Raw genomic sequence first — 15145 nt, forward strand, 5'->3', positions numbered from 1 at the left:
ATTCCATCAGCATAACTTTTTTTTTTTTTTTTTTTTTTTGAGACAGAGCCTCTCTCTGTTGCCCAGGCTGGAGTGCAATGGCACGATCTCAGCTCACTGCAACCTCTGCCTCGTGGGTTCAAGCAATTCTGCTGCCTCAGCCTCCCGAGTAGCCGGGATTACAGGCACGCACCACTATGCCCAGCTAATTTTTGTATTTTTAGTAGAGTCGGGGTTTCACCATGTTGGCCAGGCTGGTCTCGAACTTCTGACCTCAAATGATCCACCTGCCTTGGCCTTCCAAAGTGCTGGGATTACAGATGTGAGCCACCATACCCGATCTAGCAGAACGTATCTTATGCAGATTTACTTCTGGATACTTTTAGCATCAGGAGAGTATGGATTTTAGTGGATATAAAATGTGAATGAAGCTGGGTGTGGTGGCTCATGCCTGTAATCCAGCAGTTTGGGAGGCTGACGTGAGAGGATCAGCCTAGCCCAGTAGTTTGAGACCATCCTGGGCAATGTGGCAAGACCTTGCCCCTACTTTATTATCTAGAAATATTTTTTAATAAAAAGTGAAATGTGAATGATTTGATTTGGAAATGGTAGTGTTAGTAGTAGTACTAGTATTAGTAATAGCAGTTAACATTTATTGAGTGCTTTTTCTGTGCTAGGCATGTAGAAGTAGGTACCATCTTTATACGTGTTATACAGATGAGAAAACTGGATCTTAGATCAGTGATCTATTCAGGTTATCTCAGCTCCTGAGTGGTGGTGCTGGGCTATGAATCTGGACACTGAACTCAGAACCATACACCTAAGGACTACGTTCTACTGCCTTGTGTAATTAGGAACAGAAACCTGGGGTTTGGTAAAAGAAAAAGAGATCACACTGATCACAGATAAGCAGTGAAGTTTCTGCCCTAAAGCTTTGGTAAAGATAAATAGGGGGAATTAACCAAAGTTTTAGAACTATACTCCCATTGCCTCTGTGAGGAGAGAAAACCAAGATGTGTGGAGGTGGGGCTGAAGCCATGTGCTTTAGCATAAATTGGCACTGTGTTACCTACAATATTGGGAAGAGCATTTGAGAAATACAGGGTGGTCAGTGCGTTTTCTGCTTCCCAGATAAAAGTTGGTCTTTAGCCCTGAGATCCTGGCCGTGGGAGGAGTCATTTAACCATGAAGGCATTGAACATCTGGATAAATATTTAGACATAAAATAAGTTTTACATAAAATACTTACATGAAGCAAAGCACAATGAATTTCTAAGCATTTCACTGAAACTGTGGGAGAGGCAGCCTGAAAAGTTTGTAGCAGACAGGCAATGGAATCTGATTCTACTATACCATTAATTGAAGATGTGTACAAGGTCAATGTAAAGGTCTTGGTCTTTTTCTTTATTTGTGCTATTTTGAATCAGTATATACAATGGCTTTCATATGTTCAGTTTTGATCTTAGTATCTGTCTCTTGACTGTGTATTTACTCTATAGCTCTGAATTCACTTTCCGTTGGAGAGAATTATTCCTTATGTTTTCAGGAATAAAACTCCTACATTGGAGGAGATTACTGATATCACTAAACTTGATGGAGTAATCTATGTTCTTTCCAGCCTGTCTCCTATGCTAGGTTACTGTACATACCCTCCAGGCAGGGACATTTTCCTGCTTTTATAAAGTACTTGGCTCAAGTACTAAGTACAGACATGCATCACTTAATGATGGATATATCTTGAGAAATGTGTTGTTAGGCAGTTTCTTCATGGTGCAAACATCAGTGTGTGCTTACACAAACCTAGATGGTGTAGCCAACTACACACCTAGGCTATTGCTCCTGGGTTACAAACCTGTGTAGCATGTTACTGTACTGAATACTGTGGGCAGTTATAACAAAATGGTAAATATTTGTGTATCTAAACATAGAAGGCAGTGTGTTGTGCTGTGACATTATGATGGCTGCCATATCACTAAGTGATAGGACTTTTTCAGCTTCTTTATAATTTTGTGGGACTGCTGTGTGTGATATGTTACTGACTGAAAGGTTGGTATGCAGCACATGACTGAATACTCTGTTGGTTTATATTTGGACTAACAGTGCTACTTTCATAGAATATCTATTCCAAATTGGGATTATCTTATTTCTATCCATAGAAAGTAGTTATAGGATAAGTGGATGATATTAAAATTAAGTTTTATCCCCCTTTAGGTTGCATCCCAGCGCATTAGCTCAGTGGACCTCTCATGTTGTAGCCTGGAACATCTGCCTGCCAACCTCTTCTACAGCCAAGACCTCACTCATCTGAATTTAAAACAAAACTTCCTAAGGCAAAACCCTAGCCTTCCAGCTGTCAGGGGGCTTAATGAACTGCAAAGGTAAGCCTGCAGAAATGGGTAGATCATTAGGAAGGGGTGGGGGCAGAATGAACTTCTGCTTGTTATCTCTTGAATATTCTCACGAGAAAAGCTAGTGTGTAAACTTTCTCTTTCAGATAACAGGGTAATAGGACTTTGTTTATTAGTGAAGACATTACCAATTCTCAATCTGAAATTTTTTTTAAGGTTCTTGCTTTTGAAACTAATGATTTACGATATTTATTAACTGGATAGAGTTGTGTAAGAACAATTCTCCTTAAACAACTTTTATTCCTATCTAAAAATGCATCTGCAAAACATTAATAACATTTGGTGTGTTATTTCTGAACTTCAGGTGTTTGTTCAGATTAAATTGTTTCTTTTGAAATTTATGAAAGGTCATTTTTTCCCATAAAAAGATATTTCCTTAGAAATTTAAGAACCAGCGTTTAAATCAATTTACATCATGTCATCTGGGTGATTAGTGTGTGGGTTTCAGGAGTCACATGTTAAATAAATAGAACCTGCTCCTTTATTTTTTATTTTTTTGAGACAAGAGTCTTGCTCTGTGTCAGGCTGGAGTGCAGTGGCGTGATCTTGGCTCACTGCAACCTCCTCCTCCTGGGCCCAGGTGATTCACCTGCCTCAGCCTCCCGAGTAGCTGGGATTACAGGCGCCCACGCTCTCTTAATTTTTGTATTTTTAGTAGAGACGGGGTTTTACCATGTTGGCCAGCTGGTCTTGAACTCCTAACCTCAAGTGATCTCCCACCTCCCAAAGTGCTGTGGGATCAATCACCTCCCAAAGTGCTGTGATTACAGGCGTGAGACACCACGCCTGGCCTAGAATCTGCTCATTTAAACTAGAAAAGAGGGACTTGACTTGCATGTCTCCAAAACAGATTTAAGAATTTACCACATTCACTTCCTTTCCTCTTTGGAGCAGTGATCAGTCTTCATTCTGTGGTAAATTAAACCTTTGATACTTATATATTTGTTGCAAATATGTAAGACTATGTAACTGCAAAGAATATAACTTTTAAATAAATAATTGCTAGTCCATTTGTTTTTACATGACCGATATGATCAGGAATTAAAATATGATAATGATTGTGATTCTGTTTGTGGTTTTTAACATCCAGAAAAAATAATCCAATACTTGCTTATAAAGTTTGTGGATGTAATTGGAAAATGGAAGAGTATTTTAATTGTCTTTTCAGGTAATTGTGAATATCCTTCCTTGATACTATACCAAAACTTGACAAGTGGTCATTTCTTAAATGTTAATTCTAAAATGGAATCTAAAACCCTATTCGTGAGCTTTTTGAATTCTTTAACGGTAAGATCCATTGATCTGACTTGCAGTTTGATTTGACTCTTTACCCATGCATCACTTTATTGCATTAAGTGTTGGTCATTTGGAGAGTACTACTTCTTTGTGTAACACAGATACTCCAAATGTTAATATATTTTATTATGGAATTTTAAGAATTCACATTTGTTAATATCACCATGATCTTTTTTTTTTTTCTTCTTTTTTTCTTTTTTTGAGACGGAATCTCACTCTGTCACCCAGGCTAGAGTGCAGTGGCACAATCTCGGCTCACTGCAACCACTGCCTCCCGGGTTCTAGCAATTCTTCCGCCTCAGCCTCTGAAGTAGCTGGGATTACAGGAGCTCCCCCAACACCTGGCTAATTTTTTGTATTTTTAGTAGAGGTGGGGTTTCACCATGTTGGCCAGGCTGGTCTCGAGCTCCTGACCTGAAGTGATCCGCCCACCTTGACCTCCCAAAGTGCTGGGATTACAGGTGTGAACCACTGCGCCCAGCCAATATCGCCACTGATCTTATCAGTAAAGTCTTTTAAGTATTGGGATGTTGTTAAGCTTACTGTGGAAACGAGTTTTCCAAAATTTTAATTTTTCGTTAGAAATTTGAAGGCCGTTATTGGCAGCACATGCCATCCGTTGTTTTCTGGTAAGCAGCCTTCTCACTTCATTTTTGAGAAAATGTCTGCCAAATACCCAAGTATGAATACTAATAGTTTGTCAGTTGTTCTTTCAAGTAAAAATGGGGTTCTCTATAAATAGCGACTGGTTTGGCCCACAACTCACATCATCAGATAAGTGTTTTCCTTGAGATAACTATCATACTTCAGTGTACCAGAAGTCATACTTCAGTGTACCAGAAGTGTTTTTTATGTGCTTCCTATTTTATCACCCAGAAAATTAAAAAGACATATACTCAGGGGTTGAGATGTAATAAGAAATAACTTTCGTGTGTCATCAAGGACATTCTTAAGTAAAACTGGCATTACAATTTTTTTAAAGAATATTTTTACTGTTAATATTGCCTGGAAGAAAAGAATAGAGAAGAATATAATGACAACTGGGACAGTTTGGTGCTGCAGTGAATTAATTACATAGGCAGTCGAGACTCTAATAAGGATATTTTGCTCCAGCAATTCCTGATTGTCCCCTGTAGCTGACGTATACTATGAAAGTTATCACTGTGGTATTTTTTTTTTAATTGAAAGCAAGTTTATTAAGAAAGTAAAGGAATAAAGAATGGCTTATTCCATAGGCAAAGCAGCCCTAAGGGCTGCTGGTTGGCTACTTTTATGGTTCGTTCTTTCTTTTTTTTTCTTTTTTTTTTTTTTTGAGACATTGTTTTGCTGTCACCCAGGCTGGAGTGCAGTGGTGGCTCACAGCAACCTTCGCCTCCCGGGCTCAAGTGATCCTCCTGCCTCAGCCTCCCAAATAGCTGGGATTACAGGCATGCACCACCACCATGCACAGCTAGAATTTATATTTTTAGTAGAGATGGGGTTTCACCATGTTGCCAGGCTGGTCTTGAACTCTTGGACTCAAGTGATCCACCCACCTTGGCCTCCCAAAGTGCTGGGATTACAGGCATGAGCCACCGTGCCCGGCCTATGGTTATTTCTTGATTAGATGCTAAACCAAGGGGTGGATTATTTATGAGTTTTCTGGGAAAGGGGTAGCCAAGTCCCAGAACTAAGGGTCCCTCCCCTTTTTAGACCATATAGAGTAACTTTCTGACATTGCCATGGGATTTGTAAACTCATGGTGCTGGTGGGAGTGTCTCTTAGCATGCTAATGCATTATAATCAGCATACAATGAGCAGTGAGACAACCAGAGGTCACTTCCATCACCATTTTGGTTTTGGTGCTTTTGGCAAGCTTCTTTACCGCATCCTGTTTTATCAGCAAGATCTTTGTGACCTGTATCTTGTGCTGACCTTCTATTTCATCCTGTGAGTGAGAATGCCTAACCTCCTGGGAATGCAGCCCAGTAGGGGTAAACCTTATTTTACCCAGCCCCTATTCAAGATGGAGTCACTCAGGTTTGAATGCCTCTGACATATTTCCCCCTTCCCTTTTATTTTTTTATTTTTAAAAATTTATTTGTTTATTTATTTATTTTTATTTATTTATTTTTTTTGAGACAGAGTCTCACTCCTGTTGCCCAGACTGGGGTGCAGTGGCACAGTCTCAGCTCACTGCAACCTCCACCTCCCGGGTTCAAGCAATTCTCCTGCCTCAGCCTCCTGAGTAGCTGGGACTATCGGCGCCCGCCACCACTCCCAGCTAATTTTTGTATTTTTAGTAGAGGTGGGGTTTCACCATGTTGGCCAGGCTGGTCTCGAACTCCTGACCTCAGGTAATCCACCCACCTCGGCCTCCCAAAGTACTGGGATTACAGACGTGAGCTACTGCACCTGGCTGCCCCTCCCTTTTATAAGGAGGTCTTTAATCCTAAGGGTTGTAGAGGAATGAAGATCCATCTTCTGTAACTTCTTCAGGCTAAATAGGGACAATGATATTCCTGCCTAACTATGAGGGCCTCTTGTATTCAAGGTAGAGAGGAGGTCAGTCACAAAGCGTAGGTCTGGCGAGGGCCATTGATAACAGTGAGTTCCAACAAGAGGTGCTATCTGGAAGAATAGTTAAGTGTTCGATTTAAGAAAACATTCAGTAAGCTTATCTGCATTCCTACACAAAGAGTACAAAAGTAATATATTCTACAATAGTAAAACAAAATAAGTAAAATTATCCCAAGTAAACGAAATAAGAAGGCTTTCTATTAACTAGGCAGTTGTTGTGGAACAAAGCTGATAGGGGGTCCCTAGCTGAGTCCAGTACCTGCTCAGAATTAGAATACTGATCAGGATTTTGACATGACCCATCCCTTTTATTTCTTCTGAGCAGCAGCAGAGATCACTGGTTGGTTCACGGGAATAAGTAGGATTAGTCTAAATTGCAGAAAAAAACCTCAAAAACAACTATTACTTGAATCTAATAACAGGTATACCACAGTTCTTTAAACATAATTTTTCTGTCTTCAGTCTCGCATTTTCACTAAAGACAAATGGTAGGACTGATTTGTTTGCAAAATACTTAAGCTTAGGTTTTATATGCTCTATGTATTGTTATTAATTTTGGACTGGCTGGATGCAATGGCTCAGTCCTGTAATCCCAACACTTTGGGAAACTGAGGCAGGAAGATGGCTTGAGACCAGGAGTTTGAAACCAGCCTGTCAATGTCATGAGACCCCATCTCTATAAAGAAAAATTTAAAAATTAGCTGGGTATAGTAGCACATGCTTGTAGTCTCAGCTACTGGGGAGGCTGAGGCATGAGGATTGTTTGAGCCCAGTAGTTTGAGGCTGCAGTGAGCCAGGATTACACTATTGCACTCCAGCCTAGGCAACAGAGGGAAAACCTGTCTCAAAAATAAAATAAAAAGTTGTACTGGCACCAAAACAGTAAAGTTAATATGCTTTTTTTTTTCTTTTTGGCTGAAAGGTTATAATCATTATTATCATTTTGTTTGTTTCTGGAGCTACCCATCATGAACTATCATCAATCAGTGTGTTCTGAGGTTTGAAATTATTGGGTAATATTTTTGCATATTTCACAGAAGTGTAGACTTTTCCACTTCTATTATAGAACATCAAAGACTTTCTATCATACTGCCAAATCCTGATGTCTTAGAACAGAATGGGGCATTACAATTCATCCAGACTATCAACCTAAATGCCCATCAATGATAGACTGGATAAAGAAATGTGGTACTTGTATACCATGGAATACTATGCAGCCATAAAAAGTGAGATTATATCCTTTTCAGGGACACGGATGGAGCTGGAGGCTGTTATCCTTAGCAAATTGATGCAGGAACAGAAAACCAAATACTGCATGTTCTTACTTATAAGTGGGTGTCAAGTGATGAGAATACATGGACACATAGAGGGGAACAACACACAGTGGGGCCTATTGGAGGTTGGAGGGCAGGAAGAAGGAGAGGATTGGGAAAAATAACAGATACTAGGCGTAGTACCTGGGTAATGAAATATATGTTACAACAAACCCTCATGACACACGTTTACCTGTGTAACAAACCTGCTCATTGTAGCTTTGAACTTAAAATAAAAGTTAAAAAAAAAAAATTCATCCAACCTAATGCTCTCTTTTAAAGTTGGGGTCTATGGGGATGTTAACTTCCAAATTCAGTTTAATGGTTACCTTTTAGGGAGACAGGGAGATGGGATTAGTGAATGGTTTGAACAAGGTTTCAACTATATCTGTAATGTTTATTTCTTTAAAAAGAAAAATGAGAGGCCAAAAAGTTTTTGTTTTTGTTTTTGTTTTGGTTTTTTTTGGAGACAGAGCCTCACTCTGTTGCCCAGCGGGAGTACAATGGGGCGATCTTGACTCACTGCAACCTCCGCCCCCCAGGTTCAAGCGATTCTCCTGCCTCAGCCTCCTGAGTAGCTGGGATTACAGGCATCTGCCACCATGCCTGGCTAATTTTTGTAGTTTTAGTAGAGATGGCGTTTTGCCATGTTGGCCAGGCTGGTCTCAAACTCCTGACCTCAGGTGGTCCACCCATCTGCCTCCCAAAGTGCTGGGATTACAGGCATGAGCCACCAAGCCTGGCCCAAAAGGTTAGTATTTTAAAACGCTGTATAGTTAATGCTGATGAATGTTACAGTTTTCTGCATTTTTTTAATTTGAGTATTTCATAATAATCCAAACATTTTAAACCTAAACAAAAAAAATTAAAATGCTCCCAAAGAGCCAGTATTTGTGGAATAAATATCCAGGTGGAGGGATATTTTGGGCATGACCCACTTCAGGAGGATTCAGATTCTGTCTTGCCTTTTAGTTCTTACAGAGTCACCGACTTTATCCCCTATGTCTGTTGATTCTGTGTGATATCTTTTGAGCTCATCCTCTTTTCTCCTCTGCTCCCATCCCTCTACTACACACATCCTCTCTCCCCAGCTGTTATAGTAAAAGTACTTCTCAACCCTCACCTGGTCTGTTGCACTACCTTTGAGAGCTGATTGTCTTGTTGTCATTTTCCCTCTGCAGGTTAGCCCTATTTTTGTTGCCCGCTGTTTTTTACATTTCTTGGTTTTGTTTTATTTTGTATTTTTAAAAATTTAAGCCTTTTTCCTTCATCAAAGTAACACCCTATATAGATTTTTAAAGATCTTAATAAGCAGTGAAGTTTACAATAAGAAGTAGGTTCCTGAAGCTCCAGCCCATCCCTACATCCAAGTCCTGCTCCCTAGACAACCCTTTTGAATCTTTTGGCTCTTTCTGCTGTTTTCCTTTCTTTTTCTGAATATTATGCGTATACTGCTGTGTTTTGATTTTTTCATTATTGGACATTATATGTTGACTCATTACTATGGAAGATAAGGATTTCATTCGTTTACATTGTCTCACACTCCATCTACCCCACACCACATGTACTAACTTCTCTTTCCCCTATCCTCTCAATATATAGGTATTAATTTTTGGTTAAGTACTCACTGTTTATGTTATTATAAGCCTGGAACTTATTCACAGCTAAGGGATTTGATTGCAGTGATTATATTTCCTTTCTTGTGCTGGCTTGATAGCAGCCTCACTTTATCACTTGTATACTTTTCTTTTTCCCCTGGTATTTGTAAGCTTTCCGACAGAATTCTTATATTCCTCTCAGCACCTTTTTCTTGGAGACTTTTTTCTTCCTGGAGCCAGGGTATGTGCTTGTTCTTCTGGCCTGCTACACAGCAAAGACAGTGTGTGGACCTTTTCCTCAGGGGGTGTCAATTTACTAGAGAAACCCTTTGGTATTCTGCCAGGGCGATGCATGCCAAGATTCAGGGTAATGAGTGGAAAAGAGAGGAGGAATCTCAAGGTTTAGTATGTGGATTTTTTTTTTTTTTTTTTTTTTTTTAAGATGGAGTCTGGCTCTGTTGCCCAGGCTGGAGTGCAGTGGCGCGATCTCAGCTCACTGCAAGCTCCGCCTCCCAGGCTGACGCCATTCTCCTGCCTCAGCCTCCTGAGTAACTGGGATTACAGGCGCCAACCACCATGCCTGGCTAATTTTTTGTATTTTTAGTAGAGACGGAGTTTCACCGTTTTAGCCAGGATGGTCTCGATCTCCTGACCTTGTGATCCTCCCACCTTGGCCTCCCAAAGTGCTGGGATTACAAGCATGAGCCACTGCGCCCAGCCGTATGTGGATTTTTATTTAACTTCCCTGTTTTCAGAACAATGTTTTCTATTATGCTTGATAACTTTTTTCTTTTCAATTTATGAGAGACATTTTGACACAAGTAATTACAAAGAATTAAACAATACTACAGATTATACCGTCATCCTTTGACTATCATGTCTTATTCATTTTAACTTCCATAAGCCAGTTTCTATAGCATTGTATGTGTACCAAATCAATAAGGGATAACTTCAGACTATTTTAGATAAAAATTGTATCTTGCCTATAACTTTGGGAGGCTAAGGTGGGTGGATGATTTGAGGTCATGTTGGCCAGCCTGGCCAACATGGTGAAACCCATCTCTACTAAAAATACAAAAAAATAGCTAGGCGTCATGGCGCACACCTGTAATCCCAACTCCTCGGGAGGCTAAGGCAGAAGAATCCCTTGAACCTGGGAGGCAGAGGTTGCAGTGAGCCGAAATGGCGCCACTGCACTCCAGCCTGAGTGACTGAGCGACACTGTCTCAAAAAAAAAAAAAAAAGTTGTATCTTAAAATTGTATATGTAAACATTAACATTAAATGTACAAATTTAGTTAATACATTTATTTTCTCTAATTTCCCAAACCTATCATTGATCAGAAAAATAATTGGAAAGAACACGTGTCTGATAAGACAGTATTACTGAGCCATGTGGTATGAAAGGAGATAAAGGAGTCTTTGATGTTACCCAGATGGACTTCTGGAATTATCTTTTTAGAGACCATGTGTTCAATAATCAGCATCTCAGAAAATGAGTATATTATACTGAGACTGAAATATTTTGAATATAAAAGTAAACCAAGTCACTGGACATGAGCCATCTTTCAGCTGTTGTTTAAAATCTCAAGATGAAGAAGAATCATTGAGAATACTCAAGCTGTATGTATAACTAAATAAGAAATTAACTCAGTGGTTTTCATTCTCTTATTGCTCTATACTTTGACAAACGATTCTCTCTTTTCCAAATTACCTCCCTGATGCTTTGACAGACTATTCTCTCTCTTCCAAATTACCTCCCTGGGTCAAATGAAGGGCCAAAGAAAGCAGTTTCCCTGTTTGTCATACTGTGATGTAGTATGCCTGATGTCTTTGAATCGGGGTCTGTGGTTCGTTTTATTCCAGGGAATAAACTGTCCTCTGCTGGAATTGGGGAGAGGATCTGGGGTCTTACTCCTCCTTCTGTAACCTTTTGAAAATTTGTAGAAGTATAAAAAAACATAGAAAAGGCAGATATGAGTGTATAACTTGATGGATTTCCACAAAGTGAACACATCCATGTAACCAGTACACATATTGAGGAAGAGAATGTTGCTAGCACTCCAGAAGCCGTCCTTGTACCCTTCTCTTTATTACCCTAAACATCATCACTATCCTGACTTAGAACATCATGAAGTAGTTTCACTTGTCTTTGTATTTGATCTAAATGGAGCACACAACATGTGTTTGAGTCCAGCTTCTTTCATTGACTTTTCTTTTAAAAAAGCAAAACAAAGCATACCAAGTGACATATTATCAGCTTGTACTTTGTACTGTGTAATATAAGGCAGTGGTTTTGATTTGTTTAAGGTAGAGAATTTTAAAATTTTACACTGCAATAAAAGATTTCTGTTTTGTTCTTTCTGTTGCTTTAAACATGGGGAAGGTAGGCCTAGGGGACTTCCTATGTGGTATCGGAGTAACTGGTGAAGCTGCTGTTGTGCTGCTCTTTGGAAAAAACTAGGCTTTATACCAGTTTCTCTTTCTTTCTGTTTTGAGACGGACTCTTGCTCTGTCGCCCAGGCTGGAGTGCAGCACGATCTCGGCTCGGCTTACTGCAACCTCTGCCTCCCGGGTTCAAGCGATTCTTCTGCCTCAGCCTCCCGAGTAGGTGGGACTACAGGTGCGCGCCAACACGCCTGGCTAATTTTTGTATTTTTAGTAGAGACGGGGGTCTCACCATATTGGCCAGGCTGGTCTCGAACTCCTGACCTTGTGATCTGCCGGCCTTGGCCTCCCACAGTGCTGGAATTACAGGTGTGAGCCACTGTGCCCGGCCACCAGTTTCTCTTTCATTACACACTACTATGAGGTGTTTGTCTCCCACTTCCATTGTCCAAGAAAAATTTTTATTGCTAAGATTCCAGAGTAATAAGTTGATAAGTACACGCATGCACATATACCCCCCTCTTATATACATATATTTAATACCAGGAATTAAATGTATAATGTGTATTGAAGAAAGTCATGTTAGTACTGCAGAAAGCATTAACGTAGTTTTTAAATGTCCAGTCACTTAGTGTGGTGGCTTCGAAATATGCCATATATTTAGTTGCTTATTTTTATTGGTGTGTTTAGGAATTTGTGGTAATCTCTAATGTATGTTTCACAGGGAGCATTTTAGATGCCAAAGGGTAATTTATTTTTACGTTTTTACCTAAGTTTCAAGGAATTAAGTTTTAGGTTACAGTGTTAGGGCAAATAACCAGGGAGAAACTTAAAGTACAATATAATTATAACAGGTAGGAGTTCAGAGACATTTTATCTTAAGCACATATCCCCTTAATTTTTCTTTCTACTACAAATTTTTACCTTTAACAAATGAGCTATTTTCACAGAACATTTAAATTGGTATTTGCACCAACATTCTAAATCTGGAAAGATGGCATGCTGATGTACACACACAGGTCAGCAGTTTCAGAGGGAAAACATTGTTCTTGGAACTAGTGCTGTTTGTTTTTCCTCTATTGGCATTGGAACTCTTCAAGTTAGTTTTCAAAATATAGAGGAGAGGCAAACATCAGGGTAATTTTTGATGGTTTTGATGGTTTCTTTCCTGATTATATGTGTCACTAATAACTATAATACATTGTTTATCTCTTATATTAATAGTACTTCATTTATGTTAACTATATCTCTAGATGACTCAGATAGTCTTAATACTAAGATTATTGTTATTTGCAATAGAGAGTGATTTTTCATAAAATATGGTAAGTTTCTTTGTAGAGTCAGTGAAGAAGACAACTTTTTGCTGATTTAAATTCAAGGAATATATTTTTTCCCCCATGTCTCAATTTTATGTTTTTAATATGATAGCAAAGCTGTATGAACTTATCCACACTAAATTATAATGGTGTTTGAACATTTTACTGCCCTGGTAAGTTTAAATTTAGCTCTGTTTATTTTTGTTTTTGTTTTTGTTTTTTTTGAGACGGAGTTTCACTCTTGTCACCCAGGCTGGAGTGCAATGATGCAATCTCGGCTCACTACAACCTCTGCCTCCTGGGTTCAAGCAATTCTTCTGCCTCAGCCTCCCAAGTAGCTGGGATTACAGGCGTGTACCACCACACCCGGGCTAATTTTTGTATTATTAGTAGAGACGGAGTTTCACCATGTTGGCCAGTCTGGTCTCCAACTCCTGACCTCAGGTGATCTGCCTGCCTCGGCCTCCCAAAGTGCTGGGATTACAGGCGTGAGCAACCATGCCTGGCCAAATTTAGCTCTTAAATTTTTTTTTTTTTTAACAGTCTCGGTCTGTCCCCCAGGCTGGAGTACAGTGGCGTAATCTCGGCTCACTGCAGCCTCCATCTCCCAGACTTAGGCGATTCTCCTGCCTCAGCCTCCTGAGTAGCTGGGATTACAGGCACGCACCACCACGCCCAGCAAATTTTTGTATTTTTAGTAGAGATGGGGTTTCACCATGTTGGCCAGGCTGGTCTTGAACTCCTCACCTCAAGTGATCCGCCAACCTCAGCCTCCCAAAGGGCTGAGGTTATAGGCATGAGCCACTGCACCTGGCCTAGCTCTTATAAATGTGCCATTTATTTATCATTTATTAAAGATGTATAGGGAGGATCATTGAAGGACCTAGAGTTTGTAAATATAGAGGAGGCAAAACTTTACCCATACCCTCTAAAAGCCTCCACCTGGTTCTGAGAACTAAATGGACATAAGGCATTAGCAGGAGAAAAGTATACAGATTTTTACATGTACATAGGAACCCCCATGGGAGAATGAAGACTTAAAGAAGTGACAAAATCTAAGTGCTTATATACTAGGTTGAACACAGAGGAAATTGTGGAAAAGTAAGTAAAACATATGGGGAGACCAAAGGAAGATGAGTTATTTTAACAAATGTTGTTTGTACAGAATTGTCTTAGCCTCCGTTCCGTCTCTTGTGGTCAGAATGTTGCTTTCCTCCTGCTACATAGAGGGCATCTTTCACAAGGGAGTTTTGTTTCTTGATTTCAAGAAGGGGAGGTCAGAGGCCAGCTGCAGTGGCTCAGGCCTATAATCCCAGCACTTTGGGAGGCCGAGGTGGGCCAATCATTTGAGGCCAGGAGTTTGAAACCAGCCTGGCCAACATGGTGAAACCTTGTCTCAACTAAAACTACAAAAATTAGCCAGTGTGGTGGTGGGCGCCTGTAATCCGAGCAACACCAGAGGCTGAGGCAGGAGAATCGCTTGAACCTGGGAGGTGGAGGTTGCAGTGAGCAGAGATCACGCCACTGGACTCCAGCCTGGGGGACAGAGCGGGACTCAGTCTCAAAAAAAAAAATTAGGTGGGGCGTGGTGGCTCACGCCTGTAATCCCAGCACTTTGGGAGGCTGAGGTGAGTGGATTATTTGAGGTCAGGAGTTCAAGACCAGCCTGGCCAACATGGTAAACTCCTGCTACTACTAAAAATACAAAAATTAGCCAGGTGTAGTGGCGGGTACCTGTAGTCCCAGCTACTTGGGAGGTTGAGGCAGGAGAATCACTTGAATCTGGGAGGCGGAAGTTGCAGTGAGCCGAGACTGAGCCACTGCATTCCAGCCTGGGCGACAGAGCAAAACTCTGCCTCAAAAAAAAAAAAAAAAAAAAAAAGGAAGAAAAGGGGAGGTCAGAGCACTTCTTTTTACACCTGCTGTTTTTCAAGTGCGTTTGGCCCAGTATAATCCTTATGCCAAAGTGGTATATTTTGGGGTAGCGTATTCTGCAGTCCTTCATAAGCAATGATAGAGAGTTCTTTTATGGTGATATCCTGCCATGTTTAGAAAAACGAATAGGAGAATGAAGTCAAAAGTAAAGTTTGATAGTAATAATTTGTGTGTGTTTCCAGTAACTTTGTCCATGGTACTTGGAAAGTTTGTCACTTAAGTTCAACTAAAATGTCTTTATCTTAGACTATTTTAATTACTAATCACTTATACCAACCAGTTTAAGAAAGAAGCCTGTGTTCTAGTAAGTACTTGCCAAATTGGTGATAATTAAAATACACTTAAATTGTTTAA

At 40.1% G+C, this 15145-nt stretch overlaps 1 protein-coding gene across 1 annotated transcript in view; it reads left to right on the forward strand.

The window, feature by feature from the left end:
* Positions 1-15145, forward strand: part of PHLPP1 (PH domain and leucine rich repeat protein phosphatase 1) — a 256881-nt gene that overhangs the window by 141584 nt on the left and 100152 nt on the right. Inside the window, exon 4 of the mRNA XM_002828274.5 lies at positions 2191-2357. Within this exon, the coding sequence (XP_002828320.4) occupies positions 2191-2357 (167 nt within the window). The remainder of the gene's footprint in view (positions 1-2190; positions 2358-15145) is intronic.

The sequence above is a fragment of the Pongo abelii genome, chromosome 17 (assembly GCF_028885655.2).
Source record: "Pongo abelii isolate AG06213 chromosome 17, NHGRI_mPonAbe1-v2.0_pri, whole genome shotgun sequence".
In the NCBI taxonomy this organism is placed as follows: Eukaryota; Metazoa; Chordata; class Mammalia; order Primates; family Hominidae; genus Pongo; species Pongo abelii.